Source organism: Manduca sexta, chromosome 18 (genome assembly GCF_014839805.1).
Source record: "Manduca sexta isolate Smith_Timp_Sample1 chromosome 18, JHU_Msex_v1.0, whole genome shotgun sequence".
Taxonomy (NCBI): Eukaryota; Metazoa; Arthropoda; class Insecta; order Lepidoptera; family Sphingidae; genus Manduca; species Manduca sexta.
In genome coordinates this window covers 6,470,260-6,496,539 of record NC_051132.1, presented here as the reverse complement: position 1 = coordinate 6,496,539, position 26,280 = coordinate 6,470,260, and the positions used below count along the sequence as shown (strand labels likewise).

At 33.8% G+C, this 26,280-nt stretch overlaps 1 protein-coding gene across 3 annotated transcripts in view; it reads left to right on the top strand.

Annotated features, from left to right (window-relative positions):
- LOC115443356 (cGMP-specific 3',5'-cyclic phosphodiesterase) overlaps positions 1–26,280 on the top strand; it is a 97,596-nt gene that overhangs the window by 10,891 nt on the left and 60,425 nt on the right. Inside the window, exon 1 of one of the 3 annotated variants that reach the window (XM_037439991.1) lies at positions 21,243–21,517. The exons of 1 other annotated variant lie outside the window; for it this stretch is intronic. In XM_037439991.1, the coding sequence (XP_037295888.1) occupies positions 21,426–21,517 (92 nt within the window). In that variant the 5' untranslated portion in view covers positions 21,243–21,425. Of the gene's footprint in view, positions 1–21,242; positions 21,518–26,280 lie in introns of those variants that run through there. One more of the 3 variants, XM_037439992.1, reaches the window with a different exon arrangement.

Below are 26,280 nucleotides of genomic sequence, written 5' to 3'. Positions count from 1 at the left end.
TAGAAATAGGATGTTAAGTCTCGTAATGCCCAATAATTACGCTAGCTATAATGTCATTCAAACCGGACCATAACACTGCACACTGCTCCTTGGCGGTAGAATTGTCTTTAGTGTTATTAAAGGTGTGGTACATAAAATACAACTATGATACTGTTGGGGCTAGTGAGAAACTTTAAATTTTAAAAAATAATTTCTTTAAATCACCTTTATGTCACTCCCAAGTGGAGTCGGCGCCGATTTTTTTTTTTCAAGAACGTCGTAGAAACCGTTTGTCTTAGCTTTATGGCAGCCTCTTGCCTGTCAACCCTTTCTTAGTGATTTGGTCCCAGGAATATAGGATCGGAATTTCAAAATAGGGTCACGTGATAACATAGTGTATTATCTGTGGTTAGACTAAACAAAGTTTCAAGTACAGGTATAAAATGTCCTCTAACACCGAAATTGAGTTGAAACTTTCTTTCGGGTTATTTGAGACACAAAGCACGTTTACTCCTCAGAATACATTATGCGCTACTACAATGTCTAATTCGTTACTAGGACACGTTGCCTAGACGATATCTGTGCTTAATATAGAATATTCCTTTGACCTTTGCTTATTTATAGAGAACTAGTTGCCCGTAGTTTTGCTCGTGAGATTGAATTGCCATTATGTATCAGGGATAAGAAGGTCCTCGTCGAGTTATTTTAATTATAATGTACAAATGTTAGATGCCAAGAAATCAGTAGCGACAATAAACAAAAATTTAAAACAACCGTCAGGCCACTCTATTATTACCTTGCTTGTAATTTACCTAACATCTTTATCCAGAACTTAGTCTCCTGCATACCTTAAAGCAACCAAATCCATTCAGCAGTTCACGCATCTATTTCAAACAAACATTCAAACTTCTAAACATGTTTACAAACTACGGTATTTAATATAAGTTGGTAGTATATCTAATCAGTGGATGCATATTGATTGCAAGCCCAAATCAAAAGGGTATCTGTGTGGATGTTTTTATGAACTGGATTAAGTATCGACAATAAATGACGAATAAATGGCTGGCGCGGTTACCTTTCATACCTTTTATTGTGAAGTTATTCGCAATATGCTAAAACTCTTTTACAAAATCCTTCGTTTGAAGTGGTAGCATACTAACCGCATTATTCAGTTTCCTTGTTTTCTCTTTTTTATACTACTTCATGAATTGTACTAAAAAACCCTTCAGAATTAAACATGGACATAGATGATGCCGGTTCGGTGGCTTAGGTTCCTTATATATTACTTTTATTATCGAAATTCAGGTTTTAACTTTTGATATAGTAGTATCACAAATATAAGGAACATGTAGATTACTCAAGCAAAAGTATTCACCAAAATAACTTGAAATAAGGGGTTTCTGCTTAAGAATCACAAGAAAACATGTAATCCATTCCTGAAGTCAACTGTCTGACGTGGGGTTAACTGTTAATATCAAATAAGGGTCGAGGTTTGAAGCCCGTTATTCAATTGAGGGAACATTATCGAACTGTAAACATGTCAATAAACACGGTGTCAATCATATTTGCATTGGAATCTTTTATCTTATCGCGCCTCTTGAAAACTTGATATCCGTAGAGCATCGATACTTGTTTCAAGTTCTATTGTTTCAATTGTCCAGTTCTTCCGTAATTGAGTAATGTTAGTTATATGTCTAATAATAGGGTATTTGACAATGCTTTATTTTTAAAGTTGTTTAATTTGCAACAGCAATTAATATAAAAAAGAAATCCTTTTGTGAAAACAGCATTAAAATTCGATAAGAAATGAGGCAGTAATTCAAATTTCAAATATTGCTACGTGCAGAAGCAAGCGTGGAGTAAGGATATCGCTCCATCTCTTTCTTTTGCACGCATCTTATGCACGCTGACGTCACACGCAAGTATTTCGTCCCTTTTCTGTTTTTTGACTTGTATAACTTGTAGATTTTTCACCAAATTTCAATGATTTCTTTGCTCTTTGAATTTATAGAACGTAGATATTTTATAAAAGTTATTAATAAAAATAAGTTAGATACCCTATTGATGACACGGACAAGGAATTTGTATAACATTTTCATGTTCATTACAGCCAACCTTAAATTAGGATACGTTAATCGACAGACTCAAGACGTTCCGTATTATTTTGTATCGTATATTAGTCTTAATCTCCATATAAGTTAATTTGAAGCTGACTGTACATAAACTGTGGGCACTCACTCAATATCAAACTGAGATTTTATTACAATATTTTAGTTAACAAACTCCAAATTAATGTTTGTCAGTAATTACTTTATGTTACATATTAGTACGTATATATGTTGTATGTATATCTATTGAGTAATGAATTTAATTAGGCACAAATTAATCACGCTGTAAGGAGTATCGAGTCCATAGTATACACCTATATATACTCATTGCTTATATGTACATGTAACTACACGTAATATGCAGGGTCATTTTGAAACTGCGTTATTAAATCAAACTACACTTTTGTCTTTACCTCTGCTAACATTGTGCCAAAAATCATCTATGAATAACGAATATTTTCACCAAAAATTCCGGATTTACTTTTTTGATTTTTTGACTATTTGTAGTTAAGTGCAAATATGGTGTGTGCATGCAAGTATTTCTGACCTAAAGTGTGATGTTACCGCTGCGACGAATTATCTTACAGTGATAGTAGTGGCATTATAATAAAAAGTAATATTATTGATATTAATTTAGTTCCCAACTTACGATAGTTTTTAACATCTACGTTTCCAGTAATTTATTATAAAGTATTATTTTCAAGAAGATAAGTATGTGGTTGCATTTAGAAACATATCAAAATGACAGTATATACCTAGAATCAAATATTTTCTTTAAAAGGAAGAAAAATCCATAACCGTTTTGTATGCCGTGTTCACGACAGAGTTCTGATCTCTTTTGAACTTGATATGCAACTAAAAACGAATCTTCGAATTCTTTTTTAAATTCATGAATATTTTAATAAAAGAGGCAACTTAAGTAAGGTTATTTGTATAACTTTACACAAGGGAAGACCAGCTTATACACTAGTTGCGAACTTATCCAATACTATTTCCATATATAGTGTTCCTCTCGTGGTATTACCTGGTTTCACCCATAAAAGCGAATTTGCGCCCTCAACATTTCTCACCGCAGTCGCCGCATGTGTCGGTACGGACGGAAACAGTTATGGATTTAACCATGTTGAGTTTGTATGAAGAGAAAACATAAATTAATATACCCATCCAGACATACGTTCTAATGATATAAAAAGAAATAACATTCGCCTTTATCCCTGAAGGGGGAGGCAGACATGCACCAATTTTTCGCCTTGTTTATTCCGTCCCATGATTTGATAGGCGAGGCTATTCCTATATCGAATACATTTCCAGACTGATGTCGAACAGTAAAATCCCAGTGCTAAATAGATACATAATATAGATATAAATAGACACATACGTATAGATAAATATTGTTTTTAGTTGGTACGTTTTGGAAAAGATATCGTATTTGTATCCAAGCCAAACAATAGTCGCAGACATTGTAAGATCGCAGTTGTTTCATTGTTATCTTATTTTCGATAGTTTTGTAAGATTATTATGTATTAATATGTCCTATAATTACAAAGCATTATGATACCGTCTCTGGAGTGTCATATAATATCTTATCCAAAAATTCTGGATGATGTTTTACTGCAGTCAAAACGCATACAAGCGAGCGTCATGTTCTATCACTTTGTTTCATTACGTTACGTAATAGATCAATGAAAGTTTTTGTTATTACTTAGCCCAATAGTCTGCTATAGAAGTTATCGTCATGAAGATGTTTTGATCTCCAAAGCGTTTCACGGTATTGTGTAACCGATAATCCCTGAGTTTATCATACCTGTGATTCACAACACCTTTATGTGAGGTCAAGTTTATTTAATTAAATAATATGAAGAGTTCCTGTAAGTTATATAGAACGTTATATCCCAACTTAAACATAGGACCGGGGATAATGATTTAACTAATATTGTAATTATAATCTAAAGCTGTTTTAGTCTTAAGTTACCACTATTTATACTGAAACACTTTCCCACAGACGAAGCGGAGGGGAAACAGGGCCTATTCCGTCTACAGGAGCGAATCCTTTTTATTGTGATTACGGGTGTTCTATTCAAAGGACAGCGTCGATACCGTTATAGGATAGAGTTAAAAAAAGTCCCCTAATCACGTACACGGCTATCCAAGCTGTCCTTCGATTAGAATACACGTAATTGTAAAAAAATACAGATATGCCTCCGCACATAGAATATGGCCCCCTGACCTAAATAGGCAGATTGATTGTTTTTTTTTATGCCTTTTAATTTGAATTCGATTAATAAACTTCTCGGCTTACGTAGGTGAGCTGTTGTAGGTTTTTGGAAAAGGCATACATGACTATATGTGTATTGAATTCTTCATAATAGGACTACTGCTTTGTTGACGGTGTATTACCGCGAAAGCTACTGCACGTAAAAACCATAGTGTCAAACCTTTTGCATCACGTTCTTAAATATGCAAACCTGACGTAGATAAGTCAAGGAAAAAAAAATATCATGAAAATATTATAACTGCATCTAAGGCATCTTGACTCTCGTTGGCTGAGGTCGTGGGTTCGAATCCCGGGTCGGGCCAAAATAATGTTACAGGATATTTCCATCTTCAAATCTAAGAGATAAGGCAAGCTAAAATAAAGTTACACACGTTCAGTCAAAACTTTAATTACTTTATTAATTGCAGCTTTCCGCTTTATCTAGTTTTGTAATTTCACACATATTACGCAAAAATGTATAAGCCAAGGAAAAGAACATTACAAGCCAGTGACGTCATAACTTTAATTACCAATTTAATGATTCAACCTATTTTGTCCCGTTTAGGTTATAACCTGATTTCAGCGCGGTTTTTTAATTTGCTCTTTACTTCATATGGACGTGAGAACAGCTCTCAGGTATAACAATGCCTGCTGTGCCACTACCACTTCAAACGTGCTTAGTGCATCACACTAGAACTTGTCATTTTTATTGAAGTTGTTCATTTTATAGTTTCTATGACGAAAAAGAAGGTTACAAATTGCTATGACGACTTGTTTGTAATATTTTAACGTATAATTTCTCTTGTGATGGCAAATTATATTAGAATTCTCTTACGATATAATTATTACGTTCATGCTTTGTATGTTCGTATCTTAATACATGCTTAAAGGTAATATGTCCTAATTACTGATCTTATTTAGGAAGTTCTTTCAGACAGGAAAATCAGGTTAATTTCTAATAGCAAATTGACAAGGGTCAAATTCCATTATATTAAGTAACCACGTCCCACAAGAACCAAGATTTTTCGCATTAAATTCTCGATAAAAATTATAATAAAAATCATAAAACGAAATTTAGACTAGGTCACTAGGTTAGTACATAAAATATTTATTGGTTGAAGTATTGCGAATTACTAGAGTAAGTTGCGTGTTGGAATTGGTACTATAGATTATTATGGATGATAATTGCTTACTTTACATAAGTCTCTTGCATTTTAGGCTGTTCTTCCTCTCTTCTACCTGCGTCTACCTCTACTGCTTATCTTATATTACTAATTAATATTATAAATGCAAAAGTTTGTTAAATGTTTCGATGTTAAAAGTAAACGCCATAAAACTGAATGGATTTGGATAAAAATTTGTACATGATGATGTTAGAAGTAAAGGCAGAAAGAACCAATCGGATTTGGATAAAATTTGGTATACAGTAGTCCATGCTCTGGGATAACATGAGCTACTTTAATTTACTCCTTCACGCAGGCGAATTCGCGAACAACACCTAGTTGTACAATATATCTCCATTCCACTTGCATTTAACGTGCGTTGAAAAAGCAATAACGCATGCAGCGACATAAATGGATCCATTATTGGTTTTCTGTGATTTCCGGTCTCCATTGTTAATTGATTAGTGTCATGTCACTAGGCACCGTAAAACGAATATTAATTTTTTTTTAAAAGGTATAGACATTTGAAGTTTTCAGCTTTTGTCGATTTCCTAGGATTACTTTTGTTATAATGTATAAAGGTTGTAGGTTGTATGACCTAAAAGAAAAATCCAGATGACTATGAATTTTTAACTAAGCTGATTATCAAACCAACTTCTGATTCATCTGATCACACCATCATGTAGACTTTCAGGACATATGTTACTACTTCATCATCATCATCATCAGCCGCAAGATGTCAGTGGGCAGCAGTCGCTGAACATGGGCCTCCCCCAAAGATTTCCAGATGGACCTATTGGAGCGGCCCGTATCCAGTACTTGTATTAATAATCCAATGTTCATCCACCTTCCAGCAATGAAACCTATGTCCTCTTGTTAGTATATTAATAGCGTTCACAAATAATTATCAAATGCTTTTGGTTAAGTTCATATCTAATGGTATACAAAAGTAATAAAACAAGTCAATCGAAAAACTTTTAGATATGCACATTGTAATTTACCCATATGAGAAAACTCCATGATACGCATACAAAAGAGGAGGCTATTTAGAGGTATTTAAACTATTACGTTTTATATACTGTTGTTTAGCTCGACACAGGAAATGGGTCACGAAAAGAGATGCTAGTCTACCTTAACATGTTGCATAATTTATAGCATAAGATTTTTTTATACACGCTCAGTATAGTGACCGCACTGCACCTGATGGTATGTAGAGTCCAATAGAATGTCGACTGACGAGATATGATTACCACTCGGCAGTGAATACAATTATTCCGGCCTGTTGGAACCGGATATACACAGGCTGATCCCGGAACGCGACACAAGTACGTGGGCTAATATAGCGGGTTTTAACACCTAGTGTACTCGATATAAAATATATCCTACCACCACCAATTACCAAAATTGAGTAGAGTTCATATACAACCAATATATTAAATATCCTTTATAAGAAAGCCATAAGTTGCAAACAATTAATAAGGTTCCTTTCACAATCGGGCACTGCTCTTATGAGTTTTTTTTGTCCCACTGAATGACAAGCCTAGCAAATGGCTTGCCTAATGAGAAGTATGACGGCTATTAGAACTTACAAAAGCGCTGCATGGAAGTCTAATTACATCGCCACCCCGAGCTGTTAGATAGACGTTGGCTTCATGCCCAGTAATTACCCTGGCTGCAAAGTCCCTCAAGCCTGAACATGCTGAATTACGTATTCTCACTTTCCTACATTGGGATCATTAAGAAAAAATTGAAGAAGCGGTTAGGTATTGTCATGATCGATTTTTTTACCTAAATATAACATTAGGTGCAGTGATTTTTTTGTTATGGACTGATAAATGTTATTTTCCTTGGATATACTGCAACGAATCTCAGCTGTAACAACATATACAAAAACCAGTGCTAACACATTTTCCTGTATGCAAAGGAAGTCAATCGTTCTGTAAATGAGCGTCAGGTTAAAACATAAAGAATCGTGTAAACCGAGACGCGTCGCCTTGGATCGGATGCAGGTACAGCCTCACATTATCTACATAGTTATATCTAGATAAGTGTAGAGTGGCGACAACTCGCGAGACTATCGAATGAAGTTAATCCCGAGACGACGATATCCGTGTCACGTTCAATGTGCGAGAAATTATGAGTTTGAAAATGTCTGCGTTGTGACAAGCACGTTTATAATTATTTTTTTTTTATCTTTTCTATTTTGTGTAACTTTTCTAGTATCGTATTTTACCCTTAACCTTTTGCCAACCTAAGTGGTATTTTTAATAATTCATAATAGTATATTTAACCAAAATTTATTACCCATCATTGTCAGATTGATAATTTGTTCTTGTGTATTTCTTCTATAGAGTTTTTAATACTATCTATAATTCAATAGTCTATGTAATATTATTATTATTATCGGTCAGTTACACTGATTATTTTTTGGATAAATTCGGTCTTTTGGTCGAAATGAAAACAATATCATGTCGCGTTGATAACAGTTGCTATTGATGATATTGAATAATGGTTTTAATTTGAGTGGACTGTTTGCGGAAAAAACTTTTGTTTGCAGTTTCATATTCAATATTTCCGCAAGCGTTTGACTGAACACGAATTGAATTATTCACAGTTATTAACAGTGTAGAAAATTGACAATCATATGCACTCATGTGTAACGAAAGTAAATAAAAAATCCTTTTTTGAACGTTGATTTGACTTAACATTGTGATAAAGAAACTGTTATAAAATTAATACCTCTCTATATAAATAATATTATATTTTTCTTGTAATGGAGTCAACAAGCATTTTACTTAGAAGTCCTCAGAAATAGTTCCGATATTAATGTTGTTTTTAAATGATTGTTTTTTTTTTTTTATTTTTATTAGGAAAACCGGTTGGATAGAATAGCTGTAGAGACTTGTAATAGTTTTTTTTATATATTAAATTATTTTTCATCTCCAAAACGTTTCCGATTTCAGAATATATATAAAAAAAACAAGATTGGAGCTATTCCGAAGATTGTTTATTTTATGTAGGTATTCATTATAGTGACTTGAGTCATTTCTCGGATTACATGTCTTTCAATAACCGAGAACTTTACTAGGATATACTTTAAAATATCTCTATATAAAAATAAACAATCTATTAATGACTAGTTTACTTAAAGGGACAAAACATAGGAGTACATACATTTTCTATGTAAATATTACCTCGTGGCAATAAGAAAATATTCACCCAAACTCATTTTCAAGTTGCACAGCGACATGACACTTTTACGTTTTCAATTTACTCGACTTAAGTCTTCACACGCGCACTCCTGGGGCTTTAATTAAAGTCCATAAGACCATTATAGAGGACACCACTCAGTGGCTTCAGCCAATGACGAAGCCTTGAGTTTCGGCAACTAGAGAGTTGTGACAGTATCTTAGTTGTTTAGTTAAAACTTGTTAACTTTCAGTTTGGAGAATTTAGTTTATTTTAGTAAATTGCTCAATAAATAAGTAAATCAAATATTGTAATTGATGTAACTTGCGAAAACTGTTGTCTGTGTTATGTCTATCACAAATATCAAGCAGACACAGGGACTATTTCGTCAAATTGTTTTGATTTACAAAATTACAAAGTGTATCACGTTCTATCTATATATCTAATCAGCCCGTATCTACTCTCTACTGAGTATAGGCCTCCTCTTTGTCACGCTACTCTTCTCTGTATTGCACGAGTCTTAGCCACTTGCTTGCATGCTTGCCGGCATACCGCGCGAGGTCTGCTCATTGAGCTGGTGGTCTACCTCTACTCCTTTGTACGTTTCCCGTGTACCATGCGGTGGTTGTCTTGATCCATCTGCCGTCATCCCGTATAGAAAAGTGTCCCACTCATCTCCTTCAGTTGGCGACGCGTTCGCGCGACTTCTACGACTGGTGCGACACCAAATCTCCACTATCACGTTCCATAGAATTAAATGTTGGATGTCTTAGAACGTTTTAGGGCCGGCGCTTATATGCCGGGGTGAAGCGCAGAGTTTTTAACTGTCAAACTATTATCGACATTGTCGTTATTGGAATAATATTCAAAGTCCATTTATAAAAAAATATTGCGTAACATGGTTGTGTTAATTGAATAAACCATACATTTGAAAGAATATCCCGCTCTCTAAATAGGTTTTAGTATAAAATTATTAAATAAAATAAACGTATTATTACGTACTAGTTCCATTAATTTTGTAAACGTCAAACACTGACAGACGTTAATGGAATGTAGGAGTCAATTAGTCGCTTTATAAATCAGTATCGCTTTTAACATAAATCGACTGACAAACATGTTCTAGGTCGCCTTGGCCCCGTAATCTTGAAACCCTAAATCTCATCGATACTAGGAAATTACGAAGGTCCCAGACCGGATCGTAGTGAATAATTACGACTTGTGTTACGGCGGTTTGTGATGGTGATGTTTTTTGAAAAATGACCGGAAATATCAGAGACTTTTGTTAAGGTTTTGGTTTTTTTTTATACCGACTGAATGCTATGATACAGTATCGATACTGTATTTATAAGATATATTTGAAATATTATATGAAAGGTCTGGTCTTTAAAATGTTCATGTTACTGAGCCAAACGCTTCATTGAACATTTTCAAAGAAATGTATTGGTACATCGACGCCACATTAAAAAAGGATGAAGGTGAAACAAAGAAAATAATTTAAAATAAAAAGCTTTTTTGCCAATGCTCCGATCATTGTGTGTTGACCATTCTGTGTACATTTACAAATACAATGTTGCGTTCACTCCATTTACAAACGTGTTTTATTTGTTTAAGAATCTCAAATGCAAATGGTTTTGAGGTTTAACAATAAAATAAAAAACTTACGTTGTGGTCTAGTATGCAAATATAAAATCTAATATAATTAAGAAAAAAAATTACAAAGATTCATCTCTTGGGTGGAACAAATTTTTAAAAGTGTCTAATGCATATATGAAAGGAAATGAATTTATTTCAACCCATAAATGTTGAACATTATTAAGATTATGTTCGTTTTATTCACCTCCAGTCCAGAAAACAGTTTTTACCTATTTTATCCAATTGCATATATTATTAATCTGTAAACAACAACAGAACTCAAATCGTACAATGCTACCCGAAGGTATTTCACCGTAACACGCGTTACAACCCTAGTGCGACACCTTTTATGGCGTTGTTATTACATGAATCTTGTTGACAATCCTTGTCGGCCTGCATCTGATGTAGGGTTGTCGAATGATGCGTCGCTGAAATTCCCATATATTTTTTTATATATAAAGTATCTTGAATAGGATAATAATAATGTCGGTATAATATACATATCGTTCGTGTAATTTAACATATAATAATAAATTTAATTTAATTCGTAAAGTTCAGTAACGATTTGAAAAATGTGGCTTGACAAATAACTTACTACAGACAATAAACAAGCAATTTTAAACATAATATATTATACATCAGGAAACATTGAAACGATAAATAAAACTTATTATATTATCATTTCATTAATATGCTACATTAAAGACCGCTCAAGTTCACGAACTACTAACATTCGAATTGGAATTCTAATAATAATGGAGTTATTGCAGTCTGTTTTGATTAATATAAAATTAGAGATATAGTATTTCTACCGAATTCTCAATTATCCAAAAATATTTCTCCTTTCGTAAATAAAACAAACAACGAAATCATTCCAAAACGGTAAATCAACAAGGATTGTTTAATAAAATAATATCAATCCGCATAAAATTTGCCAAAATCAATAATTCATATTTATTCGAACGCGTCAACCCTCCGCAAGCCGCAGACTTGACCCAAAAAGCGACCACAACACGTTACACTAAACCGTACCGATGAAGTTTTAACCCTTTGATGTGCATTTCATTTCAATATTAATACATATTATACGCAGATATTTATTTTGCATTGCGCGAAGATTGAATTCATTTTTGTTATTGTTATTTTATTTATTCTAAATGATTTATTTCATAATTAATTTAATTTGTTGTTATTGGGGTTCATGAGGAATCAATTTATTTTAAATAGCATGCGGATAAGTGCTTAATATTATTCTCAGAGCAAATATTGAATTGCTATGAATGATGCTTTGAATGAAGTGTTTCTTACACATTAAAGAGATCGAATCAGAATCCTTAAATTGACACTCCATAGCCATCCATATTGACAACTGGCATAGTAGCAGTTTTTGAGACGCAAAAAAAACATAAATAACTCCTATTTACTCTGAAAGCATACACTCCTCGTCAGGTAAGGAATTACTTTCCTTAAGACCGGCTCCTGGTAAAACCGATCATGTCATTTCGCATCTATATAGATTTGTGTGTGGTTATTCTACGTTCCGCATTTTCACGTCACAAAGGAACCGGTTCCCCTGAGGTTTTGAACAGGCTGCAGCCGTCATGAATGGCGCTTTGTGTGCTATGAATGCTATCGAATTGCCGGAAACGGGAACAGATTGGTGCTAGTGTTTTACTTTTCGCTGTATCGATCTTCTATTATGTACCTGCGCTTAGAATATCTAACAATAAACAATTATAAACAATAATAACTTCTCCATGAGGAAAAAGTGAAAAAGTAGATTGCTTTTTTTAGAAACGAAGATAAAAATAATTGTTGATAAATAGATTGACCAATTTTACATTTTTTTATTGAATATACTTAATTCCCACCTAGGAACTTGTTATAATCATTATTTACGTATACGTCATAGATTCCCATCAAAGACTGCACATTTAGATCAACCAAACTACCTACGTAACTCAATTAATGCTGAATTTACACCAAGAATTTACCTTCCTCACTTTAAATACCTAGTGGGATAGTTAAAAATCCAAAGTAATTTCAAGAAGACTAGCAGTTACGAAAAGCTTTGGATGTTAAACATAATAAAGAATTTTAAATGAAATGAATAAAATACTTTGACTCAAGGTAAATTGTTATAAAAGACAAAAACCGCTGTGTAATAAATCAAAAGTACAGCCGCAGAATCTTAGCGGGGGCCGCAAATTGAAAAAGTCAGTAACAAAATTAATAAAATTTGTTTACTTTTTAAGTCTGTACAAATAAAATATTCTTTAAGCGATTTTAGGCCTAATTGTTTGTGTATAACGATCGTTTGACTATATTTTTCCTCAGATTACCCACTCTGTGTTTATTCCTTTTTTAAAATGATTTCTACCACAGAACTTTAAATATATTTTATTTTTATTACTTATGTGTATAATAAAGTAATACTTCTTCTAAAAATCCATGTCAATACCTAACGAAACAAGGGACGATGATACCTGATAAAATGCTTTTTCAGTTCAGCTTCCTCAATCGAAATAAGCAAATTGTTCTTCTATATACTAAATGCAGCTAATACCAGTTTAAAAGGCCGCATAGGCTTCAGGGGCCGCTACAAGTTCGAGCTCCAAGCATTCATTGAATTCGCGTCAATCCGTCAATATCGACAGATCAAAAAACATCGCCAAAAAGGGTGCCGAGAATTTTTCCTCTCGAGATACTCGAGGCCATGGCAATGCCAAAAGACTTATCATAGCCAGCTTTGAATACCAGATAAATCGGCATATTGGATCGATGAGGTACAAGACTGTCCTACAGAACATATCAGGAAATAACAGTAGTACAAATTAAGAAATATCAGTATTAAAGTATCAGTAATTTTTTGATGTACAATAAAGCTGTAAATAAATAAATATAAGTATTATTGTGTGCTTAGTCTGATTACCGATGGCACAATAAACATTCCTGTCTCCCTAGAGAAATTCCTGTTGTTTTACGGAGGTCGACAGCCAGCGATGGTCACTGAAAAATACAATAATGTAAAAGAATTCTACATTTCGTTGACGTTTCTCTAAATTGGTTGGGGCTGGTTGCAACTTGTAAAACGTCGCGCTGAAGTGGAACAGACGGTCGCGTAATCTGCAAGGACGGAATGTGCAGTTGCGAAGAGATTGCAGTCAAGGATGCTTTGTAAAACTAATCATTTTGAATCGCAATGGGGATTATTCCTGCTTTTCTATACCCGTGTGCAACTATTGTAGATATTCGATTAACTTTTGGGTATTGCCATTTCATATCTTGTTCGTTCCAATTTTAGCACAACTCTAGACGTATCTAAGAAAAAAATATATCGTGGCGTCTACCATCAGTTTAACAAAACTAATATGTCCCACCTATGTTCCATGCTGCCCGAGTTTAGTTAATAATCTATCTATCTATACTATTATATAAAGCTGAAGAATTTGTTTGTTTGAACCCGCTAGTGACCAGAACTACTGATTTGAATTTAAAAATTATTTTAGGGTTGATATCCCATTTATCGAGGAAGGTGCGATAAACTCAAAAACTACTCAACTAACTAATTTAAGACCTTGGAAAGGACATAGGCTACTATTTATCCCGGGAAAATATAGCACGGGACTTTTATCCCGAAACCCCACACACGGGCGAAGCCGTGAACAATTATGAAATAACACGGTACCTACAGAAGTGAGTGACCAAACCTTAATCCTATTACTGTATTACTATAGTTGTAGTAGTGATTCATTGTAACATTTCATGCCACGACTCATTTGAATTATGAGTATGGCTAGATTTCTACACTCATTATGTTTATTCGTCATTGGACCGATAAGCCGGGTTCTTAAATCATTGTGATTTTCCTTTGTTTTCATATATTTTGGTTTAAATTGAGCAAGTTTCACTCATTGGCTGTTTAATTTTGAACTCCTATCTGTGACTAAATGATAACTTATCCGAAGGGTCCGGACACCCGCTTCCAGCCAGCTTCCCTTTCGTAACTTATATCAAATCAAATTTTCATTTCAATGATTTGCACACCGCATTTATTCATATTAATAGGACCTGTATGTTGTGTCGGGTTCCCTTTTGGAAAATGGTACCCATTGCTATTGTAGCTGAGGGCAAATCAACAGAAGTTGATGACAGACTGCGTTAAAGAATAAATCCTGCTAAATTGTATAGATCTATAGAAATGGATCCAATATACTTATGCCTACCATTAAATAGGTACATGTCGCTCCCTTAATAAAATAATGACCTATTCCAAAATCATTAATTTGTGGGAATCGTCCAAAAACTAATTTCTGTTGGCGACCTTTACTTATCTTCCTTTTTTTTATGCTATAGGTTTCATTTATGACCTGTCTTTAAAAAGTTCGATTTTATAGCAACTTAAAAAAAGGGACGCATCACAAATTCGTTTCTTTGACAATTCCCACAAATTAACAATTTTGGGATAGGTCATTATTTTATTAAGAGATGTATGTAAAGGATGACAGGAAGCGTAGATTATAGGTGAGGTTATTAACTTCGGGATATACCTACATGTTTCTAGATTAACCTTACGAATATCGGCTACCCGCGGAGTTTTGTATTCGATTCCGTGACTTCGGGCTTATGGCAGTTTGCCAGCTAAGTTCGAGCTGGACTATGTTGCGTGTGTTCACCTGAAGCAGTTTATTTCCAAGATATTTCAACGGCAATAACATTTTTTATGTAAAACTGGAGTATATATGACCTAGTTTTTTCAGGGTTATATACTTTTTTCTTATTTATGAAACCTTATGTCAAAAGTGTGTTATCTCTCCTCGACCTTTCAATGAAATCTTTTTATATAGAGGGTAAAGAAACACATATGATAGGTGCAGTTATGAAGGATAATTTAACACACAATAAAAACAAAATTATTCAGTAGTACGGAACACATGGGACGCGATTTCGATTCGTGCACGTCAGTTTTCAGTTCTAGAATACATTTCATGAAGTTGATTTATCGTAAATATTTCGTTGTAAATATATTCATCTTTCCATACATATTTCCTGTTAATATGAAAGAACGCAATTCTAAGTTTATTGGTAATTAAGGAAAAATTGAATTACCCTCAATTGCGAGAACTGAAAATAAATGAAACTTTTGAACGGCATCATTAACGCCAATGGGGAACGCATTATAGAATCAATATTATGCGTAGTACCGTAGTATATTTGGAAAAAAAATCAAAGCAATTTGGATGAAAGGATGAAATTATTTGAACTGACCAGATGTAAGACGGACTAAGTAGAGTGGACCATAAACTGATTTTATTTGTGGTTCGTATCCGTGTATTTATACAGAATAAAGGCGAGTACGGAATATTAAAGTATTGTGTGAAGTAGAAAATTTACCCATTTTATCAAAACGCGTCTAGTGCATAAACCTGGTGGAACCCTTTCATTTCTGTTAAACTAACAAACTAGATAGATTGCTCTTATTACTTGAACATATTAGTTGTCAATAGGACCTCAGAGTAAAATAAAAAATTGGATGAAACTGAAATGAAACGAATTAGTCGACGTTTGCTATCGCAGAAAATTACATTTTAAGTAGATTAAATCTATCTAAATGAAAGTTATATTACCATAATCAGCGCCTTTAGTAATCTAAATTTGATTATAGCCAACTAAACGCGATGATTCCTTCGGGATAATGAATCGTGAACCTTCGTCATGAAAGTCACAGAATAGACGAAATTACCCTTTGAACAAAACGATTGCCTTTAAAACACCGTCTTATTAACATTTTCAACATATATACGAACATATTATATACACTAAACTAACTAACCGCGACGGTCACCGAACTTGCCAATTTTCCTTTAAAACTAACTTTTGCTTCCGACTCCGAGCAAGTCTTTCCAGGATAAAATATAACTTTTATTTGAAACTAAACCAGCCTGAAGCTTCATCGTTATAAGTTGGTCTTTTCGGACGTAAATATGTGTCGATAACTCTAAAAAAAGTATCATAAACTTATGATCAGCCGTTACGGAGATTATCGCGTACAAACTTAAAGTGCAACAAAAATTTCAATTAAAAACATATGCTTTTGTCTTGATAATGTCCGAATAGCCAAAATACTAAGCAAATTCTCCTTTAAAGGCACAGACAGACACATTTCGTTTGTATAAACATTGCGGTCATCTTAATTTACAGTTTTCTTTTATTTGCTAATGTATACAAACAAGCAAAATTGCTTGAAAATGAATCACAAGAACGTAGTTCCCGTAACAAATGTAATCATCAGTTTATGACTCATTGACCGCGCTTGAGGAAAACTGATGACCCTCTGCGCGCGGATATTGGCTTTTTAATGTTTACAAGCAATCATAACGAGCATCAGTGTAACTGCTCTTGGCGATCTTGTATTTGTTAGTGGCGATATTGCAAGCGATTAAATTTTCTTATATGTGTATGAACAAAATAATAACACGCATATTTGTATTTCTAATTATTTGACAGCAAAAGCATCTCATGTTTTACAAATAATATGTCCGTGTGGTTACCTTTTGTTCTGGGTTGAAAAGTAATCCATATCTGAATCCATGACCTAAGTATGTCCCAACTATATTGCATCCAAATCCATTCAGCGGTTTACGTGTTTACTTCTAACAAACATCTTCACAAATCTTACTGTTATGTATCAATGAATGATGTAGTAGGATTGAGTCAAAACCAATCTCTTATGGGACTACATTACAACTAGCAATATTGAATCTACCCGATAAGGATCGCTTTATAGAAAATGTATGCAAATTATGGAGGAATATTGCAACGCGGTCCATTACGAGTATTGTGAGCTTGACTAAAATGGCTCCAATGTTCTAGAGTGGTAGAGAAGCGATGTTAATCAGCCTTTTATGTAGCTTTATTGACTTTGAACCTCCATACCTATAGTAATTCGACGGTTGTCAATTGGTTCTTAATTAGAATTCACTAAATTGAGTCATTATATGTTATGTTTTATTTTTCTTGTTTATGGTAATCGATATGGTGAGGTAATACTTCTATCTATTTTCCTCATTAGTACTTAGGTACTAATATGTGAAAAAAAAATACTCATGGAGTCTTCTATGCTGTAAATGCATAAAATGTTCAGAGATCATCTTTTACTTTGAACTTTTATCACCGCCAACTCGATAAATCTTATGTTTTATCTCTGACTCGATAAATGCCAACAACACACATGACGTGTTAAAAGTTATATTACAGTCACCTTTAGGATAGTTAGGTTCTGCCTTTAATGTATTGGGGGAATTTTGAGAATTCCACTACGGTATCCCCTGCCCGTCGTAAGAAGCAACTAAATGAGGCTCAGAAGAGGGTAGCTGAGTGTGAAGTGGGGTACTGTTCGATCACCTATACAAACTCCAACAAATTATAGTCGTTACAGTCAGAAAATTATCTCTTGTTTAAAATATCCTTATAGTTAACTCATGTTGGTAAATCCGAAAAAATTACTAGTTTAAACTTTTACAATAACAGCTACATAAAACTCGTGCAGTTTGACCACAGCATTATGGTTAATCAAAACTATACCTATATTTTATTTATTATTTAACGTTCAATAAGGAAATGTCATTAGCCTTTGTTCTACTAACCGCTTTATTAACATTGGATTTTAATTTGCTTATAATCCATATATTAAAGCTTTCTTTATTACAACTGTATAATCACATTTTTATTGGTATCAAATTTATATAGTATGTAATTATTAGGTAATAGATCTTTTACAAAATAATTTAATATTAGTATTTCTCACATGTTAAGATTTATGGATTCGTTTTCCATCAATCATTCTCAAGCTATTCAAGGAAAACGGATAATTTAAAAACCAAAAACCAACCAAATAATATTTTGGGCTCAAGACCTTTATTATCCTTTTATGTGATTATTAGCCAGGATTTTACGCTAATTTATTTTTTACGATATATTAGTCAACAATTTTGTTAATAACATATCTCATTGTTAACGATTCAGTCCATCGGCTATACGTAGGTATTGTAAAAAAGTCCTTTTTTTTGTCTGTCTGTGTGTTATTAATTTACTCAAAATCTACTGAACGGATTTTTATGAAAATCGATACGGAGATAGTTTAAGATACTGGGAAGGTTTATAGGCTTTATATCTCGGGAAAATATATAGTGGGATTTATATCCCGGAAAAGTCCTCACGCAGGCGAAGCCGCGAGCAAAAACTAGTAATACATAAATCTAACTCTACTTTCTAATGTATGACGAAACAAATCGATAGCCCATAAGTTCCCAGGTACATCTGACAAGCATGAAACAAGGACAATACTTAAATCCCAGTTAATTACCAAGCAAGCTTAACATTTAATTAAACGGTGTAAAATTTAATGCACCGTTAAAACCCCCATCGCTATGAAAATTGCCCTTAGTAAAAGCCATTTGCGTTTGACCTAGTAAATAATCTTGTGGAGTAGACGGCTCTAATTAAATTCTATGAGATTACATCGCTTGGATGCAAGTATAAATGCAGTTAAACGGTTTGCGCAACGCAAATTGTTGCGATGTTCGCAATGTGTTTATGTTAGGGCAAATGTTGATAATGGATTGGGATTCATGGAACAATTTTTATAGCTATGTTGATAATTTTTGATAGGTTGGCATGCAGTTATAATTAGAACGTTGTTTATGTTACTCACAAAGCCAAACCAGGTATGCTCTTTTTAGATGTAGAAACCCAAAAAGAAACAAACAAAACCCGTTATTCAAAGTATACAGCTTTTATATGATATCTGCTAAGAATGACCTATTACCAGATGTAAGAGAAATGGATATCTAAGTATAAAAATTACTAGGTCAAAATGTACGCTCCTGCTAAACAAAACATATTGCAGGAAAAAAATTAACTAACGATTTAAAAAATCGGAACTAAACGTATCGGACTATGTGACCATTGCGGTCGACCTACATATACTGAGGTTTCAAATTCGAATAAGGAACGATCACATTTCGCGGAAGTTATGCAAAATGTTAAGTTATTCAACTTCTTTGTGTAGCAATCTGTGCAAAACTACAGTATGCCAAAATGCGTATGTTCTTATCGTCTTGGCCCTTTATAAGGTTAAAGTGGTCTAGAATTGTGGCTCATTTCCCACTATCACCAGTTCCTTGGCTTACTCCTATCTCTTAACAAATATCTGTATCTTAGTTTTTGTATTACGTTTGACTACTGCACCAAGTCGGATGTACATAACTCTTAATCAAATGTACTTTGAACTTTAAACTTCTTATTTACGACTTCCTTTTTGTAATCTTTCATAAAACTTTTATACGCCTAATTAATTTCACCCGCACAAAGCTTTTTGTATCAAAACTCACCTCGGGAAATTTAAAAGTTTCCTCGAGGAGTATATCACGGCCATAATCCGAGAACAATAATAGCTCATATTCCATTCTTCAAACAACTGAGCCATCGACTCCAGTTATTGTTTTTCGATCTCCGCCGTCTGCCAATACATTGATTTCCAATAGAAGCGCGGTTTTTTGATATCTGTCAGTTGAATTAGTTCGTTGAAATACACTCGCTGCAACGGTTTTGGTTTTGCATTTATTGGCCCATTTATGTCGAGGGTTTTCAAGTTGAATATAAATATTTAAATTGTACAATTTTAATACTTTCTGAATGGATTGCAAGCGCAGACATTTTATTATAAATTTATATTTACAATGAAAATATGGAAATTCTTTTGATTAGTCATAATGATCATGTAATTTATCATAACCTTTCCCTAAAGTCGGTTAGGTTAGAGTCTTTCATTTAGATAGATTTATTGTAATTTGTGTCAGTAATTTTTCCACACAGTAAATTATAATCTATATAAACTAATTGCTTTCATCACACGTAATTGTAGTGCGTCATACGACGTCCTGCATTATCCTCGGAACCGGTTACTCGGTTCCTAGTAACGTAATCGCTGCGTCGCATTCTCTGTACACTACAGCACTAATGGCGAATAAATTGCGGTTGACATTTTTCTGAAAAATAAGACGTATTCAAAATTAAATAATTAAACCTATAGTTTGGATACGAATTGCCTTGCGTATTTTTATTTCTGTGATACAACCCTTCCTATTAAAGGGAGTGGATCGTCTAAATGGTTCATGGCATGGCTGGTAGCTGTTGATAAAAATCAAGCCAAATATTTTCTACAACATGCGTTAAAAAGTGTGATCTGCTTTGGAATAAGGAAATAATAATGTGGAAATGTTTGGTACCTACAAGCTTGTGAAATTAATTTCCATGAAGCAATAATACTTTTCATTGTACCGAGGTTGGCGTTATTCTAAATAACTTAAATTATACGTTTTACAAATTATTTAGTTTGTAAGATGCTTCTCTGCTATATTGTCGCGTGTTCCTCGCAATTCAACTATGCGTTATACCTGCACTAGACAATGGCTTGGTTAATTAAAAACTGGCCAAGTTTGACTTGCACTCAAACTTACTGACTATAATTGAGACGAATTACGGTCAGTTTATTCATTGACAATAACAGGCACTTCTATTGTCAGTTTTGTATAAATAATAATGGTATTGTTATAACTCTTAGTATGTCTTTTATTCTAATGGTTACTTTTACAATCATAAATAATTTGTCTGTGAGTGCTATAGTTCTATTACCTTGATGTGATTTCAAAATTCTTGCATCAAAGACATTTATCGGCACGCATGTTTCAAGATAACAAGCCGCGATCTGCAGATCTGATAATTGCACACATCCTATCTCGGCGGTCGGGGAATCAACTGATCTTTCGACTTATCGTACTTACGTAATGTCGAAAGGTTTATCATGTCTACGGGTATTTAATAACGGATATGATATTGTTGGCTTTACAGACATGAAAACATGTTTGTTAGAAATTACAGGTATTGATAAGTTCGTTTTAGTAGAAAATAATCAGTCACTATTGTTAAATCGGACTGTACAGTAATCGAATATTTTGGTTCTCGCTAATAGTCAAGAATTAAAATTCGTGTTCATGTGAAATAAATTTCGTTGTGGTTGTGAAGTGGATTCTCAGAGAAATGCCCTCTTGTGCCAGGACTTTGGATATGACTTCTGAGTGGTTACGAGATGATTGTGAACGCACGATGGAAATCAGAAATGAAACTGAGAGGTTGGTTTGATGGATTCTAAGCATTTTCTGATAGGTATAGTAAGACTAATTAAAGAAAGAATCTTAGAACATGACTTGAAGGTCCGGAAGATCAATTGATATCAGAAAAGTTAACTGCGCAATAGCTAAATCAACGAGTTTCTGTTCTCTATCCGTACATTTAAAAAACATATACAGTCGGAAATGTTTAAATTAAAAATAACTTTACTTCAATTTATTCAAACAAATTACACAAGAATTTTAACAGCATGTTCTTAATTAAAACGCTTCGTGCGCAGTGTTCGACAAATATGCGATGTCACTATCCCGTGTTGCAAATTTTGACAGAGCCTACGTACACTTTACCCCTAATTAAGTTTGCTCAGTGGTTGCGGGAATTTTAGGAGGACTTTGCACAACCGTTGTGTTCAGTTTTGTTAATGAATACGTACATGAGGAAATTTTGTCGTTCAAAATTTACGACGTGAAGTGTTTTGTAGATTTTTTGTTATAATGATAATGTTCTTCTTGTCTGGCTGGTTCCATTGGGTGGTTTAAAACTGGTTTTATTCATTCATCCAGCAAAAATGCCGACCACCAATCGTTACTTATTACATTAGTGTGGAATGTGAATATTGTTTTGTGTAACGCTTTAACGCCATACATACTTCTATTTCAGAAGTTGTTCGCAATGTCTACTTATTCCCTATAACTGACTTCCTTGTTATCGCTCCATAAATCGAAGAAGCCTTCCCTAAAGGGAGAAGCTAACGAATACATTCCAATAAAAACAAAACGCTACACATTCGAATTAATGGCGCTTACCTGATAGTAAATCACGCCTGTTTCTGGATTTCCGATACAAAATATCGGGATGAAGTTTTTGTACATTGCTAAGTAAGGGCAGCCCTTTCCTGTCCTTTATTGCGTGCTGATGCGAAAGAAATAAAATACCTTAGCCTGATTAATGTTAAATCTATGGTCTTGTTTTTATATTGAACTCATAATCTCTAAAGGTGTTGTGATTACTGTGTAATATATTATGTTTTGTTATTAAATATTTATTGCTATCGTTGGAGTAAATTTAATTGTTTTTCTCCTTCTGTCACCTATATTTATCCCACTCCAACTTAATGTTCCGATATGTGAAAATATTGACGCTTATTTTTAAGTACAATGCAATTAACAACTTCAAAGAAAGATGGTGTCACAGAGTCATCAGAATTATACCGGCCTGTCTTACTAGATACGGGCAGATTGACAATGCAACGAGGAATTATAAAAGTTTTGTACCAAATATATTGCCCGTTATGCACGTATATAAAATGTATACAGATAATCCCCCACTAACAAACTACGCCGCAAACAATAAACAAACAGATCAAATCAGTAATTCAATTAACACGAATGCTTGTCCAGCGCCTGCTATTCTCACGGACATTATGCCATTAATTTTATAATGGTTTGTATATCTGACTGCATTCTGCAAGTCAAAGGCTACTGGAATACATTTAAGTTAATTTAGTTAGCAGTTAAAGTTTAAATGTGTTTTTGTTTGCCCGCCGTTAATTCTTGACTTGTTTTACTACTAAGGGTAATAGTGTTCGTGTGGTTTTATGGTTCACCAGTTGCTTTATATGCTTTTAAGATGTTCGTGTTTTGGGTTGGAGGTTCTGGTATGAGGAGTCCATGAGTAGCTTTGGAAATTATTTTGTTATCTGTGCTTGCTATAATGATTCAAGTCCATGTTCACAAACGTTACTTAGCTAAGTACCAGACAATGTTGTGATAATAACTCTTTTTTTCAGTGCTTTCGACATAAAAGCCTTCGCAGTGTAGGCGTAGGGACAATGTGATTAGATTATATTGAGATACAACTTTACTTCAGTTGATAAACAAATCTGAAACAAAGGCAAAGAAAATTATGAAATTGCCGTCACTATGCGTTCGGGCGTCCTGTGCGTCCTCATAGTATAGTTTGTGAATACGGATTAACATGATAGCATTTAAAAAAATCTTAAAAATTTTACCTATAAGAGATGCAATATTGGATAAAACCAATGGGAGTTTAAAATAGTATTCCAAATATGAAACTAAATAAATAAATGGTTTATTGGAAATCTATTACGAAGAAAATTGCACTTAAGACTTATATTACAACATGTATTATATAGAAGAATCAGTTAATACGTAATTAGATAAATGGAGGTTAATGATGCTAAACGCGACCAAAATATAATAAATTGCGGTTGTGGACGACAAATAGCGGAATATTCAATATTTATCGGCCGAATTGTGTTTTATAATAACTGTTTGATAGTCATACCCTAACCCTCTACCTTATACTGGTTTATCGTGGGATAGTACATTTTTTATATACCGCTCATTTACTAAAAAATGTACAGCCGCATTTAAATAAAAAAAAACTGAATACAACTGTTTTTATATCTTTTAATATCTCTCTTATTCCCTTAACTTTTTGTGGAGACAATTTTTTCTCTGGAACTTCATGTTTTGAACGCCATTTAACGCTATCGTTTTGAATTGACGTGCGGCTCCATCGAAAGAATTTTATAAAATGTAACTGTATTATATTGACATGGTTCCTAAACAGACTCATAAAATAAATTTAGTGCTTTGACGTGCTCCGCCAACAAATAAACAAACATAAAATATTGTATTTCTCGGCCAGTGACCTTTAGACGACGCTAATGAATTTTATGTTAATATGTTAACAAATTGTATCTACGTGAAAGTCATATCCTAGGACAAAGTTAACATTTAATCCACGACTTCTTCTATCTATGTGCCAAATATCAATCCATTTAGCATTGCACTTATCGCTAACAAACATACAAATGCTTAACAAACTTTCATATATCCGTTTTCAATAATAGTTGGTCTATAACACTAGAATACGCTACACAACTTTAAATCTAATCACATTAGTAGAATATTCACTACACAACTTTAAATGTGGTTTGCTTCTAAATAAATAGAATCGTATTTTAAAAACTTGTCTGTTCAGATCACAGCACGTTGTACTATCAGTATTATTAGGATTAGAACTATCGAATTAGAACATAATTATTTTGAAATCGAATTTATTATTTGCCATAAATGATATATATGGCCATGACTAAATTGTTTGAAAAGAGTTCGCGAAGCTCTAGAATTAACAATATACACTACACAACTTTATAACGTGGACATATGGAACGACATAGTCGTGCATTTACAACAAAGTTTTTCAAATAAAAAACAGTGCTGCCCTAAATAAATGAAGTAATATTTTCTTTGACAAAGTTCCTTGTAGGTCGAGAATCACATCAACAATAGTAGCATTATAGATTATGCACTATACTTTTAAATCCAGTTTATTGTCCTAAATAAATGTAATTGTTTGACAAAGGTCCGCTCAGCACGCTAGGCGGGGCGGTGGTATCCACTTTCCCTGTTAGCCGATCCTAGCAAGATTGCGTAACGATCCGCTCGCCACAATTGCTTTATTGCCCGGTATTGCTTACATGAGACATACGGTGTTATACTATGTCGAGCATCTTATATTGGAAATGTAATAAACTGATTGGTTCAAAAAGGCTCTTCGTTAATAAACTATTATTATTCTTTAATTTCTAAAATGTTTAATTCTTGTGAAAATTCAACAAGCTTTTTGAGCTCCAGAACTCCAAAGCTCAATCTCTTAGGAGCTTGTAATGATTCTTGGCTGCTTTTGTTGATCTATTAGATACAAAAATTATAAGCATGACTCGACACAATTCTGTTTATATTTTTAATACACTGATCATGTCACACTGGGTTTCGTTCTTGATTATTTTTTTTTTAATTTAAAAGGAAGCTGTTGATAATTTCTTCAGTTTTAAACCCACTCAATACTTAAGGCCTGGTTGGCGGATTAATCTGTCAGTATACTCGCCAGTTCCCACGTTCGTGTGTCACAATAGTGGACAATACACGATCGATGGCAGACGTGAATATTTTAACTACAATCTGTTTGGCAGCGGCGTACTCCTCAAGGATGCGCGTTTATGTTTATGTACATGCAAATGTTGTTTGTATTGTTCGTCACAATTGTTCGATATATTTAAGTGCTTAAGCCCCGATTGGGTTGTGCTAATTCGTTTGGGTTAGGTTTAAACGTTTTGGGAGAATGATTTGCGGAGACAATGTGGGATCCTGTGTAAGGCGCTTTGTTTTGTGACAATTTGCGGTTTTAGTTTTAAGATAGAACATGAATGAACGAAATAATTTATCAAAAGTTATTTACCTCTCAAATAATACAACTCACGATAAAATTAATCCGATTTCGATTGAAAAAGTTGTTGAAATTGCATATTTCTTTAACATTTAGATTAGCTTGAATCAACGACGTTTTAATCGTCGTAATTTTTTCTGTTTACTTCTAACGAGTTATCGCTACCAAGGTTAGAAAAGAACTAACCAGCATACGGTTTCTTACCACAATCACAGACAACTAAACATCCCTTTCAAATATTTACTATAACTAAGAATCAAAGCTCTTAGCGATGAAAACATCTACAATGAACATCGACCATACGACTTGTCCTGCCGCGTGCGACCAACTGCTTTATGCGACCTTCACAGGTCATCTAGTGGGTCAAGGCGCCAAGCCGGTGCGTGCTCCCCACTCAATATGAATGGAAGATTCGATGAATGAAGTCGATACATTTTGTTTTGTACCCTATTTTATATACTTTTAATAGATGTTTGATGGCAATGGAAGTAATGGAAAATATATTTAA